The sequence below is a fragment of the Folsomia candida genome, unplaced genomic scaffold, assembly GCF_002217175.1.
Source record: "Folsomia candida strain VU population unplaced genomic scaffold, ASM221717v1 Fcan01_Sc005, whole genome shotgun sequence".
Lineage (NCBI taxonomy): Eukaryota > Metazoa > Arthropoda > Collembola > Entomobryomorpha > Isotomidae > Folsomia > Folsomia candida.
In genome coordinates, this window is record NW_019091197.1 from 1209849 (window position 1) to 1237744 (window position 27896).

At 36.9% G+C, this 27896-nt stretch overlaps 6 protein-coding genes across 8 annotated transcripts; 5 read left to right on the forward strand and 1 right to left on the reverse strand.

The window, feature by feature from the left end:
• The first annotated feature begins 1698 nt into the window (after positions 1 to 1698).
• LOC110849915 (methyl farnesoate epoxidase) lies at positions 1699 to 4179 on the forward strand. Its single transcript, XM_022097393.1, has 7 exons — positions 1699 to 1804; positions 2463 to 2905; positions 2983 to 3115; positions 3243 to 3423; positions 3504 to 3621; positions 3710 to 3860; positions 3983 to 4179. Exons 1-7 carry the CDS (start codon positions 1699 to 1701, stop codon positions 4177 to 4179), a joined length of 1329 nt encoding a protein of 442 aa, XP_021953085.1.
• Positions 4180 to 9093: 4914 nt separating this feature from the next.
• LOC118435827 lies at positions 9094 to 14986 on the forward strand. The gene is made up of 6 exons (XM_035852273.1): positions 9094 to 9594; positions 13048 to 13312; positions 13597 to 13675; positions 13732 to 13857; positions 13925 to 14113; positions 14563 to 14986. The coding sequence occupies exons 1-6, from the start codon at positions 9094 to 9096 to the stop codon at positions 14834 to 14836; spliced, it is 1434 nt and encodes a 477-aa protein (XP_035708166.1). The 3' UTR covers positions 14837 to 14986.
• Positions 9819 to 10987, forward strand: LOC110849917. Its single transcript, XM_035852274.1, has 3 exons — positions 9819 to 10298; positions 10359 to 10715; positions 10793 to 10987. The coding sequence occupies exons 1-3, from the start codon at positions 10089 to 10091 to the stop codon at positions 10832 to 10834; spliced, it is 609 nt and encodes a 202-aa protein (XP_035708167.1). The 5' UTR covers positions 9819 to 10088; the 3' UTR covers positions 10835 to 10987.
• Positions 11183 to 12743, forward strand: LOC110849918 (piggyBac transposable element-derived protein 3-like). The gene is made up of 3 exons (XM_022097397.2): positions 11183 to 11506; positions 11576 to 12191; positions 12257 to 12743. The coding sequence occupies exons 1-3, from the start codon at positions 11379 to 11381 to the stop codon at positions 12461 to 12463; spliced, it is 951 nt and encodes a 316-aa protein (XP_021953089.2). The 5' UTR covers positions 11183 to 11378; the 3' UTR covers positions 12464 to 12743.
• A 2053-nt stretch (positions 14987 to 17039) lies between the features above and the next one.
• LOC118435560 lies at positions 17040 to 18453 on the forward strand. Its single transcript, XM_035851781.1, has 3 exons — positions 17040 to 17372; positions 17481 to 17658; positions 17733 to 18453. The coding sequence occupies exons 1-3, from the start codon at positions 17177 to 17179 to the stop codon at positions 18220 to 18222; spliced, it is 864 nt and encodes a 287-aa protein (XP_035707674.1). The 5' UTR covers positions 17040 to 17176; the 3' UTR covers positions 18223 to 18453.
• Positions 18454 to 19087: 634 nt separating this feature from the next.
• Positions 19088 to 27516, reverse strand: LOC110849974 (hamartin). Of its 3 annotated transcripts, none has more exons than XM_022097459.2 (17): positions 27385 to 27516; positions 27207 to 27286; positions 27011 to 27130; positions 26535 to 26703; positions 26329 to 26449; positions 25888 to 26032; positions 25695 to 25787; positions 25557 to 25576; positions 25268 to 25451; positions 25111 to 25190; positions 24265 to 24688; positions 23338 to 23718; positions 22202 to 22874; positions 21405 to 21814; positions 20412 to 20945; positions 19727 to 19831; positions 19088 to 19645 (listed from the first exon to the last, which is right to left on the reverse strand). In XM_022097459.2, the coding sequence occupies exons 4-17, from the start codon at positions 26662 to 26664 to the stop codon at positions 19307 to 19309; spliced, it is 3639 nt and encodes a 1212-aa protein (XP_021953151.1). In that variant the 5' UTR covers positions 26665 to 26703; positions 27011 to 27130; positions 27207 to 27286; positions 27385 to 27516; the 3' UTR covers positions 19088 to 19306. The 3 variants fall into 3 exon arrangements, with proteins under 3 accessions (XP_021953151.1, XP_035707673.1, XP_021953152.1); XM_035851780.1 differs by having other exon boundaries at positions 27375 to 27444; XM_022097460.2 differs by lacking the exon at positions 23338 to 23718 and having other exon boundaries at positions 27385 to 27515.
• Between the last annotated feature and the right edge of the window lie 380 nt (positions 27517 to 27896).

A 27896-nucleotide genomic window follows, 5' to 3' on the forward strand; every position in this document is an offset into this window, starting at 1 on the left:
AGTCGCAAAAGAAACGTAGCAATAGGACGAAACAAGTGATTCCCCAGAAAATGTGACCTCGAGGGGGGAGGAGTGGTCGGATTGACCCAAAAAGTTGACATGATTCTCCCCCCTTGGGATACGAATGCAAATATGTATGCATGATGCCTTAAACCAATTTCGCTTATTTCAATCCGTGCTCAGGTTATCCTACTGACGGACAAAGTCCTCAAAGTGGACAGGGACACACAGGACGGACAAACTGACAGACGGACGGTTTAATAGCGTTTCGCGTGTCAAACGAGTAGCATCATACGGTAAAATATAAAATGGCACCATGTCATGGTGCCTTTGGTACGTATTTACATAATTTGCATATGGTACATATCAAAAATTAGGTACGTGATTTTTGACCTTTAACCTCGTCGTCGTGATCAATCATTTCTTAGGCGTAATTTATACTCGCAAGTAATTTGTGTCATTTTCACTTCGTTTTCATGATCAACTCAATCTATACTTTTTCGGTTTCATTTCGCAATACAAATACGGGGTTAGTCGGAAATCAAATACATTGATGGCACTGATTTCATGGAGAAATTAGCTTTAAAACGACACTGTAAATTAAATCAACATTGGTAACTTTAGAAACAGCTCGCCCTCTAATCCTCAAGTGTCAGAATAAGTTGGGGCAATACATTTAAATGGTGTGGAAGAAGCGGACAAAAGGGTTGCAAATTTTACACCAAAGGTGGAAAATATAAGCAGGGAAAATAGATCCATTAATTTGACATAATTTCGAATTTTTCTACCACAAAGAGGCATAAATATATGCCAATGGTGAATACATATATGTATTGACGGACAGACAAAACGATGACATAAAGCAACCGACGCTAAAACTTAACAAGCCATGTGATCAACTTTGCGAAAATTATCGCTGGCCATATAACACAGAGCATATTGGTAAACTTGTTACTATTTACATACATATACGTGGCTTTTGCTTTACATAATGGCTCATTTTAATGATTTGTTCCACAAGAACCTTCCAGGAAGGACGACGTCAATTTACTGCAAAAAATTATTGCTTTACATGCATTTAGGTGAAAAATTATTGCTTTAAATAAGCGAGAAGAATTAAATCAATTCAATTTGCGTAACTTTCATCCTTCGAGAATGTTATCTTGCGAAATGGGATTTATGATTAAAGCGTGGCTATTTACAGCATATTAATCACCACATATCATGCCAATGTTAGCAGAATAATTGTGCACTCGACCCGTGGTTCAAGTGAGAGCAAAGAATTAGAGGAAATATTTCTAAAAAAATTGAGGAGGAAGCCAATCAGAAATATGGAGTTACTATACGGCATAGGATTTTTAATTTGCTTCTATATTTTTCAGTATTATCTACAATTTTACAAAAAGTGGCGAAATGGTCCACCAGGTAAAAATGATAAATTAAGTATTAACCAGAGTAGAAACAAGTAAGATATTTTTAGGACCATTTCCTATCCCGTTTGTGGGAAATTTGTGGCAACTGGCGAGAATTGGGGGACAACCGTCGACAGCAATTTCCACCCTTTCAAGCCTTTACGGGGACATTTTTCGACTTCGCGTTGGAGTGAAAGACTTTGGTGAGGAAAACTTTCAAAACAAAAGTTTCTATGTTTCTTTTATTAAAACATGTATATTTGAATATAACTTCTTATCAGTCGTGATGAGTTCGGTGGACACAATTGTTGATATTATAAGTCGAGACGAAGCCCTGGCCAGGGAGTCGGATGTTGGCATTTTCCATGACAGGAGTATGGGACAGAATACAGGTAGATTGTTGTCTTACCCCTTGGATTCGAAATTAAGACACTTGTCATTTTAAGTATAAGAAACAGTTCTGCACGAAAGTCGTCAAAAAATATTGTGGTTGCGGTGTGGGATGAAGACCATTGTGGTTTCTGCAAGGTCATGATTTTCTCCATTTTCTGTCCGCATGGCGTAAAATCGGCTGTCATTTTGAGGATTTCTCTTATGCTAACTGAATATAAAATTTTGTTAATACACACAATGCACGGTTAGATTTTGGAGTTTTATGTTTTTGAGTTTGATTAAAACAAGTGCATTTTTCCTTCTCCACCATGACCACAACATATGTATTTATAATATCCCCGAATTAATGCATTTTTTTGTAGTTAATCATACTCCTTGAAGGGTTAACTTTGACTACAACCTGGATAACTACACACAACTCGACTTGTTTTTAAGACATTTACATTAAAAAGTAAAAATTCCATGTATCAGCGTAAATAAAATGATGTAATAGAACATCGCTAAAAGTGCGTTTATTTATGCTTTTCTCCTAAGTTGCGCCAGAATAAAAATTTAAGTACATATGTATGTCGCAAGCTACCAACGTGTAAACTATAAATGCGCCTTTAGTCACGAGAAAAAAAATATACAAACCTTTTCGCTTTAAAATCTTAATAGGGATAGTCTCCGCTGAGGGAGAAACCTGGAAGAAAAACAGGGCCTGGACTTTCAAAACATTGAGTAGAGTCGGACTCAGTAAAATTTCTGGACTGGAGAGCAACATTCACAAGCAATCCAGCAGTATAATTGCTGTTTGGGAGAAGGCCTTATCCTCGTCTGGTATGCCGTGGGCGGAAGTGGAAGTTTCAGATGATGTCATGACGGTCCCATTTTTCAAGGTGGTCTTCACCTCAGTGATGGGGAGCGACAGGGTGAATGACGCAAAAAATGGGACACAACTTAACGAAATGATCCATCTGAATATGGAGAACACCAAGAGCCTTTCGTCTTTTGCGGCCGGGCTGGATGTAGCTTTCCCCATTCTGAGCCGTATTATTCCGGCAACGACTGGGCGCAAGGTTCAAAATAAGTTTCATTCATCGGCAAGGCGAGCGGCTCAAGTAAGTAGAAAATGCCGGGGTGAACCATACATAGCTGATGTGAAATTGGTGTACAAATCTTACCGCTTTATGTTCAGAGTCTCCTTGACGATGTTAGAAACGAGGCATTTGGGTCGTCAGCTGCACTGGGTAAAATTCAGGGAACAAGTAGCCTAACCCACGCGTTTTTTGAAGCAATGGAGAACAATCCATCCGATCCAGATTTTACAGGTAGAATGTCAAAATTATAAATTATGAATAATTAGATATCCACATTTGTACGAGTACCCCCGAGAGATGCGGTCACAAGTTACAGCTTAACTTGGAGTTTGATCATATAGTCGGTTAAACCTTCCAGATTTCCATTTCACCAGCATCTACATGGACTTACTACAAGGGTCCGGGGAAACTACGAGTGCTCATGTACAGTGTCTCCTCTTGAACTGTGTGACTCATCCAGAATGGCAGCAAAAGATTGTAAATGAAATTAATAACGTCATCGGAGACGATGAGTTACCAAAATTGGAACACCAGAGTCGGTACTTTGTTACTATTATTTGACAAACAATCTAAAAAAGGTTACCCCTTTTATGCTTTTACAACCCTTGGAAAATGGTAGAATGCCATGCACTGAAGCCTTCATGCTAGAAGTTCACAGGACGGCTATACTAATGCCAAACCTGGTTCCACGCCGGTCCATTGCGGATTTTAAATTTGAGGAATTTACAATCCCAAAAGTATTTCTTTCCCAAAATTGACTACATCATTATTTACATTCATAAATCAAGCAGAAAGATAATATTCAATTGCAATTTTTGATTGCAGAACACTTTGCTAATTGCTGATGTTGTGACGGCGCATTCTGACCCACGAATCTGGAAAAATCCAAGTGAATTCGACCCTTCGCGCTTTCTTCTCTCAAGTGGTAAAGAACTTTGTCCAAAAACTAAACGTCAATGTCTACCTTTTGGAGCTGGTATGTGGCATCTGATTTATTTTACTTCCCTTAACTTTGTGTTATATAACAATCGGCTACACATTTTTGTAAGTATTTATTTGGTACCAGTTTTGTGAATTTGATGCGTATTAATATTTAAGGGAAACGTCGCTGTCCTGGGGAAACTATCGCTGAGGCAATGGCATTTCTCTTTTTTATAAACATTCTGCGAAAGTTCAAGCTTGGCGCAATAGCTGGACAAAGACCTCCAAAACTGAGAATGATGGAAGGAGCTGCTGCGTTACCTCTTCCGTTCAAAATGACAATTACCAAGCGTGGAAAACTAGCCAAAATCTGATAAAATCGATACCAATTTATGTTAATTTTAATGACAATTTAAATAAAGGTTTGGAAAAAGTTTGACTATTAATTATTAATTATTAACTTAAAATCACATTATTAATAACAATAATATTAAACATATTCTAAGCCTACGGATGTGCGGAGAGACGTGCGTCTGTATTTTTATTTAATCATGATGAGAGAAACGGTTTGATTTATACAAAACGTTTGTGCTATGAGAGGAGTCAATCTGTCAACGAAATTCATCCAGATTCGAACCTTGAGACTGGGACAACTCCTTAATCTTCTTTGTGCAATAGCTCGATCTGTCCTTCCACGAATATGAACTAGTTTCCGGGTCAAGTTGGACAACGCGTTTTTTGAATTTTTATCCACATATGACGCAAGTGTGAGAACCAGCAAGTTCGTCAGAACCGAATCGACCATAACCATGGGAAATATGAGAAATCCTGGCATTTCTACCTGTCTGTGCAGTTCTATACACACGTATAGGGCAAGCACCTCAAGCACCACGGCACAGAAGATAAGGCCAGGCAGAATTTGATTCTTGATGAAGTTGTTGAATGATTTCTCCACCAGTAGTATGCGCTGGTACAAGGAAATAATTTTCCCCATTTGACTAATGTTTGCACTTGCCCGAATTTTCCTGCGAAAAAATTGTAAACTTAAAGATACAAATACTTTATTGGGAATAGTGTACACAAACTTTTCCATATGACTAATGTATCCCAATAAGCAAGCAATTCCTCCAAATAGAACGTACAGTATCCCAAATCCACAGGTGTACATGGTGTCATATCCCAACCAAGTTTCAACTAAGTGAACCACCATTCGTACAGGAACATTTGGCCAGGCCCAGTTATCGTTAACGTCCTGAAAATTTTTGCATATCGGCAACATTGACAGAACAAATGGCGCCGTGCATGGGACAAAAGTTAAAAGAAGAAGCTGCAAAATGGCGAATCCTATGATTGACACTTCTGCCAGGCAGATAAAATACTTCATAATTCTTACACCCATACAAGATTCCAGGGTTGGAAAATCTGCAGATAAGGCGCACAGTATCGCTTAACATATTTAATCCCTTCATTTGTACGTTACCAACCTGTCTCAAAATCCAGAAAGGTGTTGACAACCTGCACCGGGGCAACGCCACAATTCCATCCTGCGGTAGAGGTAAGCACACAAAGCATAAGGAACACGGCTCCTTGCAACCTTTGAACGGTTGAAAACGATCCAAAAATTAGATTAATTGCCAGTGTTAAGGTGTACAAGATGGGAAGAATACATTTCAGCTTGTATTTATATCGCTGGATCGTTAAGTCTTTTGAAGACGATTGAATCGCCGTCAATCTGCCATATCTAGGGTCAAATTTGATGGGAACCCGAAAGTTCATTGGACGCCGTATGCGCCACTTTAGTATGGGGAGAATCTGGCTGGTAAACATTTTGAAAACAAGAGTGTAGGAAATATCCCAAAGTCGCTTCAATTTATACGTTTATGAAGTGAAGTGATTAACTTATAACGTTACAAGTAAGTGGGATCGAAATTAAGGCAATGTAGACAATTTAAAACAAGTAGTTGAAATAATAGGTAAAGCACTACTAGAACAATACCGCTGCCCTTGAAGAGTTTGAAACTGTTTACCTAATACTCAAATAAACCGTTGTAAAGCAAATGTAGCAAAGGGGTGAAAACACATAGAACATGTTATGCCTCGTCTTCTGTTAAATCGCTCGGAACTAAAATTTCCACATTTCTGAGAAATTGCTTTTCGAGCGAATTAGACTTTTGACATCCAAAGTACGTCGAAATGATGGTCAATGCTAAGATCCCCCACGCCAAACCACGTCTTCAGTGTTTAAAGTGGTATTTACCAAGCGGTTTATACCACTGGTAAATACTGGTATTAACCGGTTTTTACCACCCAACTAAAAACTTTTAAAACAAAAAAAGTAGACATTTTTGCCTGCTAATCATTTCGAATGACCTATATGTAACGCCCATCTTCGAACTTAACTCCTACCCAACATTAATGATTTGAGACACATTTTTGAAAACCCCATTTTCGAAAGACGACTAAATCTACCCGATTCAGACTCTGACTCGTAGTTTCAGAAAACTTGTCTCAAGGAAAAGTAAGATACACTCCTAGAACTATTTATTGACCACGCAAAATTAATCACTCACAAAGTCTGATTTCTGACAATCTCTCAATTTCCTTCACAATTAATTTACAATAATTATCCAAAACGGTATCGAGTTTTCTAGTCTATCGTTTTTTACATACAACGCCAATGCCATAGCAACGTCTGGCCAGTTATTTTACAATTAAAATTATCTATGTGTACATTAATTTAACACCTATGTCGAAATTCTGATCTGGTCTAAAATAGACATGGATGATTGTGGATGGACAGCAAAAACATTTCCATAAAGCGGTTTTAACTCCTGAGCATGTTCGACGGTAATTAAGGAGTTTACTGATGCTGTTTTATGACAGTAAATGCCTTTTAATTCTCAGCGTACGATACCGCCTGCCTAGCTATATGTATATATATATATATTATATATGTAAGTATATATTTACATATTTACTTCCTCAATCTAGTTTTTGTTAGACACTTTAATTAGCAGAATTAGAAGTATGGATCAATGGTTAATCTTCTCATCAGTAACAAGCTCCTCTAATTTAGTGTCCGTGTTGAAATTGTTCATTAATGGTGTCGATTATTCATTGTCAGAGTGTTCCAAGTCTGACAAGTATTTAATATTTGAGTTATCAAATAGGAAGTAATTACTCGCTCCTTTACTTGGTGGAAAATCAACATAAGTATGTATTTACATATGCCGGAATATTAGTAAATTTTGGAAAGCCTAATTATTCTCTAATATTCGTCCTTCTACGACAACTAATGCCCATAACAATAAAATATAACGCGTGCAATGCAGTGATGGACAGTTGTGATATCGCAAGCATGTTATTCCAAGGGCAAAAGTTTAAGCCGTCATTTAAATAATGACATTGCAGAATATAGATATGTAGATAGATAATTAGACCTTCCAACATTTATCAATACGGATATTTCGTCTGCTTATACTTACGAAGGTTCAATTTCCACCCTGGAACGAAAAATTACTTCCCAACTTCCCATTTGGTAAATATATATTAAACATTTTAAGTGCGCACTTTTAGTTTTGCAGACTGGGACAAATAAACCATTAATTAATGATCAGCAATTTCTACCGAGACACAGAATTCAAGGAGGATTGTGGGTGTGAGATTATTTTGACTTCTGCACAGTTGTTCTGTGTAACGATGATCCTCGTCGCGGGGTACGTGGAGTGGTTCGCGATTGCGTTGGTCGCCAAGGGGACGAGATTGTGGAAAACTTTTATTCTTGAAGCGAAACGAAATCATGGCAGGAATACGTTTAGGAAGCCCGTTTTAAGGAGTTTTTTGTCGAATTATATCAATTTAGAGTTTGTCAGTTCGGTGGAAACGATGCGGGGGGGGGGGATTGATGTGGAGTATTTTGCCATTTTGACAAAGTAACACGATTACTAGTTTGTTACTGGCGAAAAATTAATAAAAGCATGCATTAAGAATGTCGGTTGTTGGAACAAGAATTATGTATGTATGTATGGATTTACCTACGTATATCGAGTTTAACGGAATAGAGTGTCGCTAATTATGCACATAACTAAATAACTACTTCATACAAATTGTATGATACAATGCTCTCTTAGAAATCCTGTATAAAAACAATACCAAACGGTATTCATGTACGTATATTTAACTTTACCAAAATGGTATGGATAAGTACTATAATATGCTGCAGTAATATATGTAACTATATGGGTATGTAGCTCGGTACTAAAGTCGTACCATATGTAACGGTAACAAATTTTTACTACCTGGTATAATTTTAATACCAAGCGGTAGCAACTTTAATACCGAGAAATCAATATCTGCCTGATTATACCAGATTTCTGACAGTGTAGTTGAGGATTTCTGAGAAATGGAACGACAAAGTTTTGTAATAGGACGAATACAATTTTCACTAATAAATAAAATATCCGCCATTAATGTATGCACGATCTATGAAATGCTCAAACTGCGTAGTCTGCCTTAATGATTATTCCAATGTTTTTATTTTACAAGAAACCGTGGAAGAAATGAAGCTCATCAATTGCTGATAATTTTGACATTCTCATCACACGTGTTTTAGCAAAGGTATAAAACCTGATTTACAAATATGTGTATTATCAATACCGATCAACACATAATTAAAATTCTTATTTAGTGTTAGATATTTAAATATGTAAATATATTTACATGTGTGCATGCATACGCAAAGTAATTCATCAATTAACAAACAAAATGTGCACGAGGAGAGACACAAGTGTCACGATAAACCAATAACTTAACATCACTTTCCTCAAGAAAAACTTGTCCAGTAGCTTTAAATTGTTCATCCGTACATGCACACGTACATAACCGCAAACAAGGGTTCCGTGAACATAGATACATACATATGTACATATTGACATAACGCATATATTTACTGTATACATATGTATGTATGTATGCATGTACATAACTTACATAAGCACATATATTTTTAGAAAAAGTACATACATGGTGTTTCATGTCATGCAAACAATAACTAAAATGCCATTTGTTTATGGGTTCTACTGATACATGCATTTGTATTGTTCCGAAATTACCATTCACGTTCTCGGAAACTTTAGCAGGGATTTCTTTTACCAAAAACAAGGAAATTTGCGCCGCAAAACATTTGGTTTTGAAACTTACCACAACTTAAACACGCTTGGACAATATTTATAATCCGAAAAAATAACGTGATTATTTTCACAAGTCAGTAGATATTTGCCTCACGTAAAATGAACGTGCTACAATTTTTGCTAATTCTCCTCACAATATTCACGTCGTGTGTAATCCTCTTGTCGCCAATTGTAGCGGCAAAAATATTGGCAAAACGGGAAAATTTTAATACGAGTCGGGAACTAAGTGAAAATTTGACAAACATTTTATCCCAGAATTATAATTCTTCCTGTGAGACGGATTGTCAGTTTGAGATTATTTTCATTTTTGCACTGTTATCAAATTATATCAAAAACTCGTCTGATACAAATCATTCCCTGTACTTTAAACACGTCGCCGGTTTAAATGAAACTCAACGTGAGGAGTTCGTTCAACATGAAGTTGACGTAATTCGGGAGGGGGTAGAAATTTTGAAAATTTCTGGAAAATACGGAAAAATTGTGGCAGTGCAGTCGAACGATATTCTAAAGAGGACGAAGGGTTGGTCCATTTGGTTTGATGGGTTTAAGAGGACGCATCTTTGGAAATTCAAAGTTCTGGATCTTAAAGCCAAATTATTCGTGAGTAAGGATATAAATATTTTTGTAAACTTTACAATTGTCATGACATGACTGGTATCCCAGTAGTCGCATGAAACTTATGAACGTCACTATGCACACTTTGTCACGGATTATGTATGTAAATAAACATTCGGATCAGGTTAAAAATATATTTTCGGATGACAAACTTCGCCTAGCCCGTAAATCTCGCAAGTTAAGTAATATTTAGGGCTTTTAACCTTTAGGATCCCAGTCCACGAATGTCATGGAATTTATTAATTTTCCACTTAAATCCCATGTACACAAGTGTCATGGAATTGTAAAAAATCCCCCAAATCCCAACTCCATGAATGTCATGGAATTTTGAAATTTGGTCGTGTGTCCCAGATACACGAATGTCATGGACACACGACAAAATCCGTTGAATCCCAGATACACAAATACGTGTATTTTCAAAAAAAAATATTTTGCGACTACGAAAAGTGATTTTGCAGGTCAATTTTGCCAATTCCAAGATGTCAGACGGTAATTTTGAACAAATTCATATATATTTAAATATCATATATGTATGTGCATATACATATATTGTATACGGTGCAGAAAGCGATTCAGAAGAGCATTTTCATGATTCGGGGTCTGAGGAGGAGGATAGCGACAGTGCAACAGAAAGCGATTCCGAGGACGATTCAGATTCGTTGGATGGCACTGCGAATCGCGACCCCACCGTAAGTCCTAATATTCCAATTTTATGATATATATCCTCATACTTACATTGTATGATCTAGTTCAGGGAAAATGAGCTGTTCGCCCCTGTCGTTGAAGATTTTGACGAGTCCGAAGACAAAATCCGCCCGGAATTTGGCGTTTCAAGAAGGACGTCCCCTCTACAAATGCTGCAGAAATTCCTCACTGACGGAATTATTGGGGATGTGGTGCGAGAGACGAACCGGTACGGAGAACAGGATTGGACAAGGCACCCTGCTTCATACACGGATTGGAAACCGGTCGATTTGGCGCAGATTTGGCAATTCTTAGCGATTACTTTCATGATGGGGCTGGTGAAGAAGCCGTCCATTCGAGAATATTGGAGTACCGATGAGTTGATTCAAACTCCGTTCTTTGCAACCGTTGTCTCGAAATCGGTATGATAGGGTAGCATGAGATAAATAATGGTACATATGTACATACATAAAATGCATGCATAAATTCAACTTTACAGATTTCAAGGCATCCTGAGAGCTTTACATTTTTCAAACAATGAGAATTACACAGGAAGAGATCGTTTTTGCAAATTGGGCAGCTTCATGCACGATATTTTGGGCAATTTCTCCAGTGCAATATTACCAGGCAAAAATATTTGCATTGATGAGACTCTTCTTGCCTACAAAGGACGATTGTCATTCCGCCAGTATAATCCTAAAGGTGCATTTATGCTTCACGTCATCGTTACGTCCTCCTCCAAATCCGATTTTTTGATTGGTTAAAATTTTTAATTGTCGTAGTGATAATTTGGTTCAGCCAATCAAAAAATCGGATTTGAAGGAGGACGTGACGATGACGTGAAGCATAAACACCACTAAGCGAGGTCGGTTCGGGATCAAAATGTTCGTCTTGTGTGATTGTGCCCTCAAGTCCTGAATATCTTGCCATACCAAGGGAAATCTACTCCTCTAGCTGATCGGACCTGGGTGAAGGATCTCGGATTTGGTGGCGCAACAGTACTCACTCTACTGCAAGGTTATCTAAACAAGGCTCATCGTGTCGTTTTGGACAATTGGTTTCTGGGACCGAAATTAGCCAAAATAATGCTCGCCGAAAAGACTTATGTGCTGGGCACAGTACAGCGACGTCGGAAAGGGATGCCGAAGATGAGGGGGAAACTGGCCAAAGGACGTGTTGAAACCTATTGTGATGATGAAATTTTGATTGAACGGTACGCTACAAGTTTATGCATTACCCAAGAATAATAATACCCCAATTATAAGAATAACTATGTAAATAGCTGGAGTGACAGGAGGGAGGTATGCATGTTGAACACTTTTGTCCCCCATTCCATGCGCATTGCAGAGTCGTCCAATCCGAGGAACACCAGGGAGAAACCAGCAACGATGCTACTTTACAACTCAATCATGGGAGCTGTCGACAATGTTGACAAGAGTATCAAGCCCTATCAGTCCGTTCGGAAATCGTACAAATGGTATAAGAAAGTGGTGTTTAATATGATCGATGTAGCTACCTACAACAGTATGATACTGTACAACCACTTGCATGCTGACCAGAGAGCTGTACCCTACAAAGATTTTGTCATGAAGATAGTCAGAGAAATTCAAGAAAAATATCCAACCCTCAAGAAACCAATTGGAAGACCTCCAACAGTACCACGAACTGAAAATCCAGCCTTTCCAGTTCGATTGAAACCTTGTCACCATATTGCTGTCAAACACTTAGATAAAAATGGAACGCCATCGTACTCTGACTGCATTTATTGCAAGCACCACGCTGAATACTCTCCGAAACGCAAGACGACCCCTTTCAGCTGTGAGATTTGCAAGGTTCGGCTTTGTATTCAAGGAGGTGACTCTTGTTTCAAGCGGTATCACACTGATAAAAAGCTGAAGGTAATTTCCATAATTGTATAATGGTAATGACGATAATACCAATAATAATTTTTGCTACATTGTAGAAAATCTCAACCACTCCACAAAATACGCAGAGTCAGCCCCACACTCAAATATCGCAACCACGACTTCCCGAAGACATTGATACTCTGGGCCCAAATGCAGTTCAATTTATTTTAAGTCCTAATCATGAAATCGTAGTATTTGGTGAAGATGGAAATCTGCTCACTGGTGCTCAATTTTCGGACGAATCATCTTTGCCACCCATTTAAATTAAATATTTTTCATAATTATGTTTACTCATGAATCGTAGTAGTTTTTCTTAAATATCGTTGCATGTGATAATACGAACATATTCTGTTGTTTTTTTCTTGAAAATAAAATTCGGGTCCGTGTGGTCGGAAAAGATTCATCAGCTTGGGTGCGTGAAGACAATTTACTGACAATTATTCGGGCCTGAAGGATATTTAATTGGAAATTAATTAGGGACTTAGTGATACGATTTTTCTTGACAACATTTTATAAATGGGATCCTAAAGGTTAAAAGTTTACGTACATAATTGAAACTAGAACAACATTCTGTCAAATTTGTTTGGCAACGACATTTTTATTTATTTCAAAAACAACACAAAAATTCGTAGAATATTTTCTAAATAAGTAAGTTGTCATGCGAAATGTATGATGTTGACTTGAGTACGCCCATTAGAAGCTTGCGTGGAGTAAGGAAGGGTGCAATGTACAATATATATGTTTACAAAATTTGCATAAAAATTTACTAGATTACATAAATACAATTTGAATAATTACTTTAATTTTAATTCGGCTTACTAATTAGTACCCATTTATCTAATTTTAGTACTGGCCAGACTTTAAGAAGGAAAAGATTCGGCTCGGGCTCGCCGCAGTGAATCTTATCTTTACCAGTTCCGTTGCCTTGATCTTTTTCTTATTGTGGAAAAAGCGACAAAATCTACACATCTGGATCCAATTTGGAATCGTGGTGACATATTTTTTTGAAAATGTTGTCCGTGTAGCAGGAATGTGGTGGGTGGTGAGGACCCATGACGACGCCCAATACATGGAAGCATGCATGCGACAATTTGGCTTCCTTCTGTTCATAGGTGAGAAAAATTAATTAATTATGACCACTAATTTTAAATATAATTAGTTTACTATCGTCCATTTATGTAGTTAACTAAAATTAGAAATTAAGTCAAAAACAATTTCTATGAAATGTCTTATCAACTTAATCAGTCGTAATTTTTTGAATAATTCCAACTGATTGATTTTGGGTCGGTAGAAAGTACGAGGATTTTGGATTACTAATTAGGATTATTTTTTACAATGCACATTAATTTAATTAAGTAATCGCTCAGTTAGCCAAAATTGTTTAATTTTACCCCAGTTTACATGGCATACTTCATCCTCACCTTGAACATTTTCTTCCTCCTCGTACTCAACCTGGATTTATGGCAAAGCTTTCGGTAATTTTCTAGTCAATTTTTCACCCAAGTTTGTAACGAGTATACCACTTTTTTAGAAGCATCAGATTTCAGAAACGTTCCGTAAATTCGGATCGGTCCCGTTTCCTGGTTGCGCTCGCCTTTTGTCTGATAATATCCGCTATTTCAACTGCAGCAGGTCATTGGGCAAAATTATTGGCCACGTGAGTATATTTGCATATGCACATTTATCGGTTTATGCAAAATTCAAATTATTTTTCCCATGAGAAGCGCTGGGGTTGATGTGCAAACCACTGGTGCTTTTTATAACGTGAAGATTGAAGCTGTTCGCCTAATCGTGGTGATAATTTTGTGGATCGTGAACGCCATAGTTTTTATCTGGACGCTGATCGGACTCCGGAAAGCAATCGAGAGTACGAAGCCAGCCAGACAAAATGTCGACACCAAGAACCGAGAAAGGTAAATTTTCCACAAAATATTTGTGGGACTGAGTCAAAATGGGGACATATTTTCATGCAATAGGGCACTTTGCTATCAATTTTTATGAACGAACTCACGTATTTCGTATCGCACCTCATTTTGCAAACTTACGAAACTCAGTAAATTTATATTGTGAGTGGATGCGTAAAATATGACTTCGCAAATCTCACAAATCTGTACAGACGATTCTGCTATCCTATTTTAATTTCGTTTCCATGGATTATCTGCAACTTTTAAAGCACGTTCTAAACTTCATAGAGTATGAATTTGGGGTATGAATAATCTTGCCAAATAAAGGCATGCTAAATAAAAGATCCTGCGAAACTTCGCAAAATGCTCAATTTGCAAGATATTCGAAGGTCGATGTGAGTATATTTGAAATTACCAAGAAATGGAAGATTATTTATAATCCCTGAAAATTTCCGCAGATTTTACATGTATGCACGCCTCTTTGGCGTCATGATGGGAATGTCCGCCCTGAAAACGACGCTTTACATTTTGTTCGTTCTCCAAGCCCACTACAAGGCCCACCCCTTCGTCCGACGCACCTCGTCAGTCACGATCTGGCTGGTTGTTCTCCACCCCCTCGAAGGGCTCCTCGCCTCCCTGGCCATGGTTGCAAATGGACGGACGATCACCCAAATTAGGGAAGTTTTCAAGCAGGGATTCATTTTCAAGAGGTCTTTCTCCTCATCTGAATAAATAATTCGGATAAAGTGCGGAATAAAGATAATGAGATAAATGAATAAATACGAATTATATTTAAGTATTATTTATACAGAATTATACATATTTACATACATTTTTGGTTGGAAATAAACTAGGACGTATGGGCGAGACATTTAAGCTTTATAAGATTTTAGTCTATTTCCTGCTTCCAGCGACATGCAATTGAGTAAAAGGGAGACAGAAAGTGAGAAAATGAACGGCATTTATAAAACCACCCCCACCCCCACCCAAATCCACCCCCACCCCCATCAAATCCACCCCCATTGCGTTTTCGGTGCATTTTGCTGATTTAGTTACCAAAAAATTTTCTATCGGCCTGAAAAATTGCAAATTTTGAAAAATGGATTGCCATAAATTTGGGAAGGATGTCAATAAGTAGCAAGCTACATAATATATTTATACGAGTCATTCGATATTTCATAAGTAGTAAAAACAAACATTTGACAATAGCACTTTAAAAATGTGTACATACATATCAGAGTAAGATTATAATTCGATCCTCAAATATGCTATGTCACTATTTATGTAGATCATACCGATGCATGAAATTTTAAATAAATAAGAGGGACAAATAGATACATGTATACTACTTAATGTCACTTGTGTAAACTCTATTGGCGCAAATATTATTCTGAATATGAACATTATTTACTTTAGAAACACGCACTTCAAAACCATTCGAGAAAAATAATTGTTTGGTGCCTCTAAACTAGCCAGGCTAGTATACTAACATAGCTATGTTTGTATTAACAAAGATCATAAGATACATACAACTCGGAGCAAATTTTGTCCAAAATATTTACAAAGCGTGGGGTTTCTGTAGGCTATGTATGTTGCAAATTAATGTATTTGTTATTTCCTGTTTACTTATGATATCAACATCGAATAGTCTAGATTCGTGTAAATATTTAAATAATTCAAAAATTTTATATACTTACAAAAATTTTCAAAATTTTCAGAAATTTTCAAAAATTTTCAAAAATTTCAGAAATTTTTGGAAATTTTCAAAAATTTTCAAAATTTCAAAATTTGTACAAGCAACATAAAATCGGAAAAAACACTTCATGCCCACGCATTTTAAGCTTAAACGAAATTATGATGGACTCCGTAATCAAGAATCTGTATTTTTCTCCCTTGCCAGAAAAATGTCACGGTGAAAATGGGAATTCTCGCTCACGGATTTCATCATAATTTCGTTTAACCTGAGCATTATGAAAAATCCTGAAACACGTGTCTAATTATTTATCCAAGGCTACATAATTATCGTCGTTTCGTCAAAATCGGGGCGAGACCGCTGGCGTCATCGCATTGTTAGTTGTTATCGTTAGTGAAGCTATGAATGGTCAAAACATTTAGTTGCAAATAATAAGAAACCTTTCCTTAATTATATTATACAAAAGAACTCCCAAGTAAAGAACTCCCATACCAGTCAGCAAATTTGAATAACTACTTATTAGTTTGAATTCAACTCGAGAAAAGAAACAGGTGTGCATATTGCCCAAAAATTTGAGGAGTTTAAAAATTGTTGGCTCAAACTCAAGCGACCATCTGTATTTAATAAGTGAAATCCTTTAATTTTAACAATCTATTTAAAGAACATAAATACACTGATCGTATTGACATGCATATGCATACATATGTACCTACATGTTTACATACATAAATACATAGGTATGTATGTATATTTATATTTAATGTGATTGGAAATGTAGCTTACCTTATCGTATAATTCATTCAAAGTATTTTTAAATTTGCTGTGATTTCATAGCCTGAGGAAGCATTAATCTACCGCGAAGCCGGTTAAAACTTGGTCCATTCTTAGGTGGAACGGTTATTGGTTAACGGTTCGCACTTCAAAAGAAAGCTTAAATATTTATGTGGTAGTTTAATAGCATCATTTTCTCTACAAAGAATAAGCCGAGTATGATTCAAGTTCTGGCTGATTAGGTATAAAACACCTTAATAATGATTCTATCCTCAACTATTCCAATAACTAAGACTCAATTGAAACTTATCTCGTTATTGATTCATTCTCCAATAGCAATTACGCAGGATAAAAATAAAAATCCGGTGTTTGTAGCATATAGGCAAGCACGACTTAAAGATCGTAACATTTTAAGAGTAAAACTACTTTGTTTAATTGCCTACTCATTATTCCTCCTGTTTAATGGATTATGGCATTTACAATCGCCAAGGTTACAAACCGACGAAAAGGCTCTGGTTGCACTGTTTTCATTTTGCATACCTGCTGTTCCACTGGCAGTGGGAACTTTGTGGTACCAAAATTCAGCCGACGTTGCGATTTTGCTAAATATGATATTGATTTACGAGCGGAGGGTGTTTAATACTAAGGAAAAGCACTACAATAAAGTTCTAAGTTCCGCAAAATTTTTGAAATGTGCACTACAACTACTGGGATTATGTGGCTCTATGTTCCTTCAAATCTTTGTCATCCTGCTTATCATTATGAAGGCTGGTAGGCCTCCTTTCATTGGGTCGATAATTCCAGGTAATTAAAAAAATCAAATACTTGATTCCCACACAAATCACACATTAAACACTGAATAAATATATTCACAATGTTTTAAGATACTTTATTCTTTGTATGTACAATTAGATAACAAGACGTTAGGAGGCAAATATTCTAAGGACTTCAATGTCATCGGGCATCTTGGAGGGTTTTTAATAGAATTTTGGCAATACAGCACACTAGGCCACTTGACCAGTATAGCTACAGCAAATGTATGCATGACGTCGATCTTCTGTTTGTTCATTTCACTAAGATGGACAATGAGGTTAGACAATTGGCAAGGAATTATGAACCCCTATTCACTTGTACTAATTTGGACATCATATTACTCTGTCGTAGAATTGATAAAGTTGAACAGGAGGAAGGATCAACTGATCCATACTTAAATCAACTGGAGGGATACATACAACTTAAAATTATTGAGGCGCAAATGAATGCTTGCTTTCGACGTATATATCTTCCCGGAATTTTCTTTGTTTTTGGCATCTGCAATGTTACCTGCAGTTATTTTTGTGTGCCACATGTACAAAACTTGTTTAAGAACGTGGACAATTTTGTCTTTGTCTGTGTCCTGGTAGAGACTGTGTTGTTTATATTGCTGGTTGTTGGTTTGTGTGGAATGTTGAATAAAAAGTCGGAAATTATGCTGAATAAATTAAGATTCAACATTCTAGGTAAAGTGTTGGATAGGGAGCTCGTTTGTAAACGAGTCCGTGGATGTTCCCCATTCAAGATAAGGTTCGGTTCCAATTTTGTGGATGTATTGACACCCTTAAGAATGATGGTGTTGTGCATTAGGGGGACGGTGAGGTTGTTGTTATTGCAGTAATTTAAATATCTCGGTTTAAAAAATAATTAAGATTTAAAATTATGATGTCGCTTGTAATTAAATAAATATTTAATAAAGATTTATTTCATCGTACTGAATGAATGCTTATTGATTTGAGTAATATATGAAGTATATTAATACACGATGAAAAGTCACTGTCTAGGAAATAGATGCGAAAACACGTCTTCAAAATTTTTCAGACATTGCTTGATGAGAATTCATAAAATTGGAAAGCATCTTGCCAGAGGTGTGCAGAAACTAAGGACGTTGAAAGTAGTTGTACATACACTGTAAAGCATCCGGTAGAGTTACATAATAGTATATTCTCCGTACTGGTATTGATTTATTAATAATTCCCTACCGGGTTGGTAGGAGTTTGTTTCTGAGTAGTAAATATTTCATTGTCACAACACTACTAAAATCAAAACCAGTAGACTCATGTACATATGTACATATGTAATACATATTATGTATGTACTCGGACTAGTAATGATTTAATACCAGTTATACATACCTACATACATAGGTATGTAAGTGTGTATATTCGTACGGTTACCAAGAAAAATGTGCAAAAGGAACACAATTTATCTAAAATGTAAGGTAAATTTTCTAAGTAATATTTGATTCTGGAAAACAGGATGCTGCTCTATCAAAAAATTGCAAAACTGGGCTAAAAATCCAGGCAGTGGAAATACTAGGCCAAAATAGATTTATAAAGCATTCTAATTACGAACTCTGAAGTGAAAAAATGTGTTCTTCAATGAAATTCATGACACTATGTACTATGTACATACATAGATAACTACATTTCCTTTGTTCAGGCAATAAATAAATGTTACACATACTTATACGCATACAAAAAGGATGGATTTCTGAAGTTTCGTGTTGTATATATTTCACACAAGACATGTATTACGCAAGCACACACATTCTTCACAGTAGATATGTACTAGTAAAATTAATTCAATATTATTAGATATACTTATATAGATGTCGGTACTTAATATGACGTAATTAAAAACGTAATTAATTAATTCACAACACTTTAATTATTCACGTATTCACAACACTTTGGTAAATTAATTTACTCCCTTCTCGGCTGAGGGATAGCGGCGGAGGAGGTAGACGGTCCTTGAAAATCTTTCACGTCGTCAGGGGGCAAGTCGAACTGCGGGCTGCCAAAGAAGCAGGGATGATTGTCGGGCGACAATTGATACCCGGCCGCACTGGCGGCACTATCCACGTCGGAGTGGTTGCTATTTCCGGCCGGGGACATTTCTCCGTTCGAGGGGGACGAAGTGATTCGAGCCCTCGCGGAACGAGAGGAATACGAAAGTTTGGTAATTTGTTCTTGTAAGTTCAAATTTTCCAGGTCTAATTTGTGATTGCACGCTTTGACAAACTCGTACTTGTTTTGGTATTCCTGAAATTAGGGGTAAAATATTTGGGCAATTTTATATAGTGAGTATTATGTAATTTAATATATTTGCTTGTATGTACATACCTTTAATTTCTCGGTATGGTCTCTCGCAGCCTCTTGTAGTCCTAATTTTTGTTCCATTATGATTGCTTCCCTTTTTTCCAGCTTTTTCTCCAAGTCTTGGATCATCTGAAATTTAAAAAACGAGATTTTTTATTTATTATGTAGACGATGTTTTTTTCAATTCATGTAATGAAGGTGAGAAATTGTTCAATTATTAAAAATTTAAAGGCTTTTGTGAAAGTCAGTATTAAAAATTTATTCTTTAAACGACGACTTTAGAAAACCACTCTGGTAAAAAAGTTGGCAAACTTATTCCGCCCCAATCCGATTTGGACTTGCACTTTCTTTCTAAATATACAACATTCAGTTTCCACAATTTAAAATGAAATCTGATTTTAAATCTGAAGTTGCCACACTTTGATACAATTCACGCAGTGCTTGGTACATAATATTGTAAAATTTGTAAATTCTGTAAACTCACAAACTTTACAAAATGTTACTTATATTTCTAAGCAAAATTAGCTCACAAATTTTTTGTAAACTTACTAGCGTCAAGAGCATTTCTTTGTTTTGTAAAAGCTTTTAAAATTATTTTACAAAAACTAATTTAATGAGTTACCAAATGACTGCGTGAATAGCCTTTTTGTCTAATTTGATACATAAAAATCGGATCCGTACTTCGAACTTTAAAAAAATCAAAACTTACCCCCGACAGCGCTTCACACTGTGACATTTTGCTTTCCAACGCATTTTTAAAGCCTCTAATTTCCTCTGCACACGTTTGTCTAACGTCGTCCATTTCCTCCTGGTAATATCTCCTCGTGTCCGGGGAATTATTAGAATAGTTCGCTTTCGCCTCTTGCTGATACCTCAGTAATTCCCCGAGGAGCAGGATTTCCTTTTGAGACACGTCGTACGCCGACTTCAGTTCGCTATTCAAGTCCAAATATTTTTGCAAGTATTTGATCTCATTTTCCAGTGAAAATAAGTCCGCCTTCTTTTGATCGGATTCTTTCTGCAGGGCCAAATATTTTTCTTGAAGGAGATTGTTCTCGATTTCCGCGTGACATTTGGAATCCTTCAGTTGGGAAAGTTCGACCCGATATGTTTCCAGTTTCTTTTCTAAGGCAGAAATCTTAGAATCTAAATCCTTTTCGCGAACCAAGGCCATATTTCGCTGGGTGACTACTTCCTGTTTTAGAAGGACGATATCCTTCTCCAAATTGTGGTTCTCGCGGCGCTGGAAATACATACATAAATCAAATTAGCATAAATGGTTTAATAGCGAAGTGTGATAAAATTTTTGCATAAGTGAAATATTTTCGCACTTTCTTGAATGGGCGTACTCACGACAAGTTTAAATATTTCGCAGATTAACCGTAACAATACAAGTTTTGCAAAATTTGGTAGAACATTTACTGGAAAACGATGGGATTTTTTAGCAAATTTTGTCCGGCAATGGGCCATTTTGGAAAATTATTTCTCCAACTCGTATGTACTCTGCATATAAATTTGAGATACAATCCGTGAAAATTATGTAAATCAAATTGCGAAATACAATTTTGCGAATCCTCTCACATAAAAATTATTTAAAAAATTTGGATATGTAGAAATTTAGCAAATTTGCGAATTGGATTGCCTTGCAAAGTGAGTCTTTTGTCTCAAGTACGCATGTTATAAATGTATATATATTTTGTACCATGCTATTATTTTTCTCCTCTAAGGTCTGCATTTCTCTGCATTTTCCAGCCAGTCGTCTATTTCTCAGGGCATGAGCTTCTCTCCGGTGTCTCTCGAACAGAAGCTGTCCATGCAAAAGTGCCACTTGACCTCGTAGCATGGAAACTTCATCCGTTTTTGCGGCCCCGTTGTGCAAAGTGGCCGCTTTCATGAGGCAAAGGTCGAGCAGGACGTGGGGCGAGGGTAGCGTTCGAGAATCCACGGGAGGAGACAGCACGGTTGGTAAGATTTGTTGAAATAAATGCTCGTACGGTTGGTGGACGGGGTCTATAGAGGTAACGGGCTGTTGGATAAGCTGGTTATCGAAGGTCGGGGATATCGAGGGTGCAGCAGTTTGTTGTTGCTGCTGCGTTGGTGTTTCCGTTCGTGCTAATTTGCATAAAATTAATATAGCGTTAAATATCATAGATTAACTAATATTTATTTACAAATATGGGCATTCACGACAAAAAAGGTCGCAAAATTCGTAAAAAACGAATAAGACGACAAGATGAATTTTAAAAATGAGTTTCATTAGGAAAAGCACAACAAAATTCGCAAAATTTACATAAACCTTCTTAAAAAATTGCTTTAAACAAATTACTTCAATTAAAAATATTCCCAAAAGGTCTTAAAAATTTGTGGCATCACTTGAAAAATAAAGTTTGCAAGAATATTTACGCAAATTCAATTAAAAAAAATATTGTACAAATCTTTCTCCACAAAGTCTCTGTACTGAATACCCCAAAATTTCCCATAGAACTATATAAATTTTACCACTTGTTTCACCCCGTATTTCCACCACGACTTCGCTCTCCTCACAAAAAACGGGTTTCTGAATATTCGGCATGGAAAAGGAACGTTTGATCAGTCTCGCTTTAAAATGCTGCAACCCTGACGTGCCCGTTGTCGAAGAAGATGGCGACGTTCCTGGCGACGGCGCCTGATTTCCGGTTGTCCCATCCGACCCATTCGGCGCACACTGGCTGTGAAAGCGCAGTCGGCTCACCCTTTTGGCAAACGCGATCATTTGTTTGTGATCCGCCATATGAAGCCCGCCCTTCGGACAGCCCACAGATTTGCAATTGTCGACGACGGAATCTTCATCTAACGCGATTAGCGACAGGTCAGGATCTAAAATGCCGGATTGTCCGGATGAGGGGAGCATCGGGGTTAAAGGTCCCCCCGTTGGGCGGTCGCGGTCGCGGTCAGACAGAAATTCAGACGTGGCCGACGTACTGCTTGCACTGCTGGGATCGCTGTCATGCAGGGAAGAATGGGTAGGTGGAATCGTGATGGGGGCTGGAACGGAGGCTTTCCTCTGGGGAAGGGGTAACAGAGTTGAATCTTGGACAGGTTTTACGGCGGGGACATAATTTGACGGTTCGAGGCTTGATTGTTGATCAGTTGATTGTTGTGAAGCTTGGTTGTTAAGTTGCTCGAGTTGGACCTATAATTGAGTTAAATTTAGTTAAAATTTGCAATAAATTCGCAATAAATTCCTATTCATAATAAATACGAAATTCTATGAATTTATCAATTCTCTCGAATCTATGTACATACAATTTTAAATACAATTGGACAAACGGATTCACAATATATTCGCAATAAATTCATTTCCAGAAAATGCGAAATTTCGCGAGTTAATGAATCCCCTTGAACGTATGGACAATTATAAATAAAATTGCGTAAATCGATTCGCAATAAATTCGCCACAAATTCGTACTCGCATTAAATACGAAATTTCACGAATTTATACCTCGAATCGATAAGAGAAGCTAACCACCCCGCACGCAAACAAAACCCAAATATTTTTGCAAATTTCAAAAATTAGTACGAGTTATTTTTTTGCATAAAAAAATCCGCAAAATCATAAAAATAAATAAAATAAGCCCTCACGAAGGCATACAAACCTTCTGAAGCCGTTGAAAAATTAACGAGTCCCTGCGCAGGGGTAAAGCTGTCCCGACAATGGCAGGGTCAAAAATTGAGTCCCTTCGCACCAAGGGGTACTGCTGTCGATGGGTCGTGTCCATAATAGTGGGGAGAACATTTGTCGTAGAGGGGAATTCGGTCGAATTAGCGGTATTCGTGGTATTAGAGGAAACCGGAAGTGGGGAGGAAGGCACGGAATTAAACGGGGTAGAAGTTACGCCCTGAATTTGGGGGAAATAGTACGGAGGTCTGTTCGCATATTTGTCCTTTATGTGCTCAATATTCGCGAAATTTAATTGTTGTACGGCCGTCGCTGCTAACGGCGGTGGGGTTGGTGGTACTTTAAAATGGACCTTATCCTATAAAATGATACCCAAAAAAAAGCAAAACATGCATAAAAGATTAATAAAATTAAATAAAACCATCACAAAATTATGAAATTTTGACAAAATTTGTCTTTGGGCGTGCTCACGTCAACCTTTGCATATGCAGCAACATATCTAACTTGTAAAGTTTTGCGAAATTTGCGAGATTTCGCAAATATTTTGTTGGAAAACAACTGTTTTTTTTTAATTTACCCAGCAGTTTTTACTCTGCAAGATTATTTCGCAAAATTATCCTCTCTATTAAATGCTCTAGAAATTGCACATACTCGGCGGAATTTAAATTTAGATACGATAATAGAATTATTTGTAGGGATTTGCGAAATTTGCGAAATTTGTGAAGTCACATCCCTTCGCGACCCAAATTTTTCGAAGTTTGCAAGTTTGCTAAATTAATTGCAATGCGAAATAAGACGTTGTCGTGAGCACGTTCTTTGTAAACAAAATTGTGTACCAGGTTAATAAATTATTTAAAAAGTAGCAAAAATGTAAATAAATAATTGCATATTTTTTCGGGTTTACCCTTATCGGCGTATTTTCTGGCGTGGCTTCCATCGCCGTTTCCGGAGGGGAGGTTGTCGTCCGATTGAGTAAGATTGGACCACCTCCGCCCCCGACGGAGAGTGGCGTTGGGGGCGCCGTGCTGGAAGTGTCGTCCAAATATGTCACCAAACTGGTCAGATCGGAAGTTCTCATCGACTGGGAGATCAAAGAGGACGGGGGAAGTTTTAGCAAGGACTCGATCGTCCAATCCCCCAGCGTTGTCGTGGTGAGTGATCCTCCTCTTGCTATGGTAGTGGCGCTGCTGGATGCGGCGGGGTCACTATCAAACTCTAGACTGCCCAGGCGTGTAAAAGTTGGAGTAATTTCCTCAGGGAAACTTGACTCGTAAACGTCTAATGAGATTTTCGAACATTCCGCGATGACTTGGTGGTACTCTTTGCTCCTGGAAATTATGTAAAGTGGGAATATTTAGTTTATCTGCTTACCAATATTAGTGTAGTTATGGATCTACATTAGGCGTACGCACGACAAATTTATAATATATTTCGCAAATTCAGCATACATAATTTTTCAAAATTTTGCGAATTTGTGAGATATCGCTAATGTTTTGCAGAAAAATTTTTGGATTTTTTTTACCTAACAAATATTTAGCCATGCTTTGAATTGGCAAGAAGATTATTTCGTAAACTTATCCATCATAACCGGCCGACATAACAGATAAATAATTAAGACAAACTGATTTTCTATCCTTTTTTTGCGAACTTTTTGACATCATAGCGTTTCAAATTTTCTAAATGAGTTGCGAAGCTAAACAAGACATTGTTGTGAGTACGCCCATTTTAATTTGGTAGGAAATCTGCTCACCTCCACCGCTGAGGAAGTAGTTCTCCTTCCTTCGTAGAAGTGACAAGGGCTGGATGCATCTTCACTTTCTCCAGCATTGGCTAAATTTAGAAAATTCCATCATAATTAAAAATAGGTCATGAATTAAATTTATTATTGGTCCAATTTTTTCGCGCACCATAATTGTGTGCAGGAAAACGACGCGTTTTTCCGGCGAGCTGAAATTGTGTCGCAGGTGGGACAAAAAGTTGCACGGATACATGGCGTAAAGTCGGTGAAAGAGGGAATAGAGGCCAACTTGTAAGTGAAGAAGGTGCTCTTTCGGTATATTGTGTGACATCTGCGCCCATGTCGCAAGCCGGCTGAAAAAATTATTTAGATTGAATTAACTTGTTCGAAATCGAGAGGCATGAATTATTTGTCATGCATAATTCTCATGTACTAATTATATTTAATTTAAAACTTACCCAAACACGTCAAAAATGTCCTGCAAATAAAAATATGTACGCTTAAATCATTTAAAAACTATATGTTTTCGGAAACATTTGTATATCAATTATTATTTTCATATTCATATCAATTTCCGGTTTATTAATGCGACTTGCCTGAATGTACGGATGTACATACGTCGGTAAAGTAGGAATTATCATAATAATGGACAAAACTCCGGTCAAAAGTACCACCACGTCAGTCTCTGACTAAATAAGGACACAAAATGGCGATATTTTTAATAAATAAATGCTGAAATGTTTCATGGAAAATTTGAAATTAGTATTATTTTTAAATAAATAGTGCTACCTTTAAGAGTCTGATAAGCTCTTTGAATAAGGATTGCTGCGTAACTTTGTATAACCACGATGGCTGCTTGGTCACAACTTGGCCAAAAAATTCCAACGTCTTTTTTCGTATTTCTTTAGAAGGGGATCGAATTCCTTCCGTGATTCTGGTAAAAAAAATCAAGCAATTTAGTAAGCCAACTAATGGACTAAAATCAACATATTGAGGCAATCCACGCAGTCATTGGTAACTCGTAAAATCCGTAAGTTTTGTGAAATAATTTTACAAACATTTACAAACTAAAGGACGCTCTTGATCTGAACAAGTTTCCAAAAATTTGTAAGCTAATTTTGCTCAGAAGTATTTGTAAAATTTTGTAAAGTTTGCAAATTTAGAGAATTTACGGATTTTACAATGTTAATGCCTGCATATTTAAATTGCCTAATTATGCATATAACTCACTTATCAATTAGGTACTTATCATGCGGCTCTTTCGAAATCATGTATAAAATCTCGGCACATCTTTGTGACCCCGTGTACAAATAAAACTCGAACAATCCGGCGACCAGCCAATTGTCCTTTGCTGCAAAATTATTTAAGATTATTTAAATAATTGAGGAAAATTTGAAAATCAGATTAAAGCATTAAACTTTAATTTATTTACGCACTTTTATTGAAGGTTTCGCATATTTCCGTCTTGATTTCCTGTACAAGCTCGAGATTGCTGGATTCGAGAAGGTCAAAAACTTTGGCAACATCGACATCGCTTCCTCCCATACGTTCGGCAACTTTGTCCATGGCGAGGTCTAATTTTTTTGACTCGACAGCGACACTGACCTAAAAGTTAAGGAATTTTGAAATTCATATTTACATACATATTGTTCCAATTAAAACACAAGTTGGTGCGAATATGAGATCGCGTGTAATAAAAATTGGAAACAAACGTTTGTGACATTGCTGCCCAATTTGCATATTTGTACACACACTGTGTATAAACTCTGAATTTTTACATTTTTGCCCAATGAAATTTGTAAATAGGTACATATTTGTACGCATACTATATAAAAATCGAAATTTCATAAACATCCATACCACGACGTTCATTTTATACAATTTAGCAAAAAACACTAAACAAATCGCTCACCCAAGTTGTGTTCGTCTAATCACAAGCTAAATCAGGTTGGAGTCCAAGCTCTGGTTTTTTTACAATGAGATCGTTGCGATCGCGATGTGAGAATTTTCAGGTGCACGCTTCATGAAAATCCTATAAATCACATTTTGAAACATTGTACAACACGCTTTATTAGCTAATATTATCATGTTAATTTCGATGTACTTACCTTTTATCTGTGCATATTAAAATTTGCTAAAATTTCTCCAGTTTTGGCAGGTTGCGATGTACGAACCAAATAAAAATGACCTAAATGATCCAGAAATACAACAAATGTTAATTAAATTATATACCATTATTTAAAGTGGCTTATTTTATCTTTTTTAAAGAAATTTACAGAAATTTACCAGCTCAAATCGCAGCTGTGTCGTATTTTACCGATTTGTCCAGCATGTGAAATAAAGATACTAAATTTGTGCATATACGTATAGCAAAGCAAAGTTTCATTCAGCAGTAGTTTTCCATTTTATGTAGCAAGTAAATACAAACAAGTAAATACAAAGTACAGTCTGCACCAAAAGTTTTGTCACGACGTGGTCATCTCATGTTATGCAGGATCAGTCACCAATTCGGCGTCATGTTGTTGCATTGGCTTATCCAACACATAAATTGTTTCCATACTAATTTTATAACTTAACCTTTTCACAAAATTCGGAGGGGGTTTTTAGTGTAGGACCCCCCACCAAAAAATTCGTATGCTCCACAACGTTTAGTAATTCATGTCGAGTAGTCATTCAAACCAGATTTGTGAAATGTTACCGATTGGTTGTGAATGCATACGTATGAATGTCCCACCAATGACAAGCGTTTAAAATGCCTGCAGTAAAACGTTTTTCGTATCTTTGTGTTCCCTTCTCTA

Bases quoted from the DNA above. Each gene is read 5' to 3' on its own strand.
- LOC110849915 (XM_022097393.1), top strand. From the start codon at position 1,699: ATGAGTTCGGTGGACACAATTGTTGATATTATAAGTCGAGACGAAGCC. The intron at 1,805-2,462 runs GTAGATTGTTGT...AAATCTTAATAG, and splicing joins GAGTATGGGACAGAATACAG to GGATAGTCTCCGCTGAGGGA. The intron at 2,906-2,982 runs GTAAGTAGAAAA...CTTTATGTTCAG, and splicing joins CGGCAAGGCGAGCGGCTCAA to AGTCTCCTTGACGATGTTAG.
- LOC118435827 (XM_035852273.1), top strand. From the start codon at position 9,094: ATGAACGTGCTACAATTTTTGCTAATTCTCCTCACAATATTCACGTCG. The intron at 13,676-13,731 runs GTAATTTTCTAG...CCACTTTTTTAG, and splicing joins GATTTATGGCAAAGCTTTCG to AAGCATCAGATTTCAGAAAC. The intron at 13,858-13,924 runs GTGAGTATATTT...TCCCATGAGAAG, and splicing joins TGGGCAAAATTATTGGCCAC to CGCTGGGGTTGATGTGCAAA.
- LOC110849917 (XM_035852274.1), top strand. From the start codon at position 10,089: ATGTCAGACGGTAATTTTGAACAAATTCATATATATTTAAATATCATA. The intron at 10,299-10,358 runs GTAAGTCCTAAT...TGTATGATCTAG, and splicing joins CTGCGAATCGCGACCCCACC to TTCAGGGAAAATGAGCTGTT. The intron at 10,716-10,792 runs GTATGATAGGGT...TCAACTTTACAG, and splicing joins CAACCGTTGTCTCGAAATCG to ATTTCAAGGCATCCTGAGAG.
- LOC110849918 (XM_022097397.2), top strand. From the start codon at position 11,379: ATGCTCGCCGAAAAGACTTATGTGCTGGGCACAGTACAGCGACGTCGG. The intron at 11,507-11,575 runs GTACGCTACAAG...CTATGTAAATAG, and splicing joins GATGAAATTTTGATTGAACG to CTGGAGTGACAGGAGGGAGG. The intron at 12,192-12,256 runs GTAATTTCCATA...GCTACATTGTAG, and splicing joins ACACTGATAAAAAGCTGAAG to AAAATCTCAACCACTCCACA.
- LOC118435560 (XM_035851781.1), top strand. From the start codon at position 17,177: ATGATATTGATTTACGAGCGGAGGGTGTTTAATACTAAGGAAAAGCAC. The intron at 17,373-17,480 runs GTAATTAAAAAA...ATGTACAATTAG, and splicing joins CATTGGGTCGATAATTCCAG to ATAACAAGACGTTAGGAGGC. The intron at 17,659-17,732 runs GTTAGACAATTG...ACTCTGTCGTAG, and splicing joins TCACTAAGATGGACAATGAG to AATTGATAAAGTTGAACAGG.
- LOC110849974 (XM_022097459.2), bottom strand. From the start codon at position 26,664: ATGGACAAAGTTGCCGAACGTATGGGAGGAAGCGATGTCGATGTTGCC. The intron at 26,450-26,534 runs GTGCGTAAATAA...ATAATTTTGCAG, and splicing joins ATGCGAAACCTTCAATAAAA to CAAAGGACAATTGGCTGGTC. The intron at 22,875-23,337 runs GTTTGTATGCCT...ACTCAATTATAG, and splicing joins TTTTTCAACGGCTTCAGAAG to GTCCAACTCGAGCAACTTAA.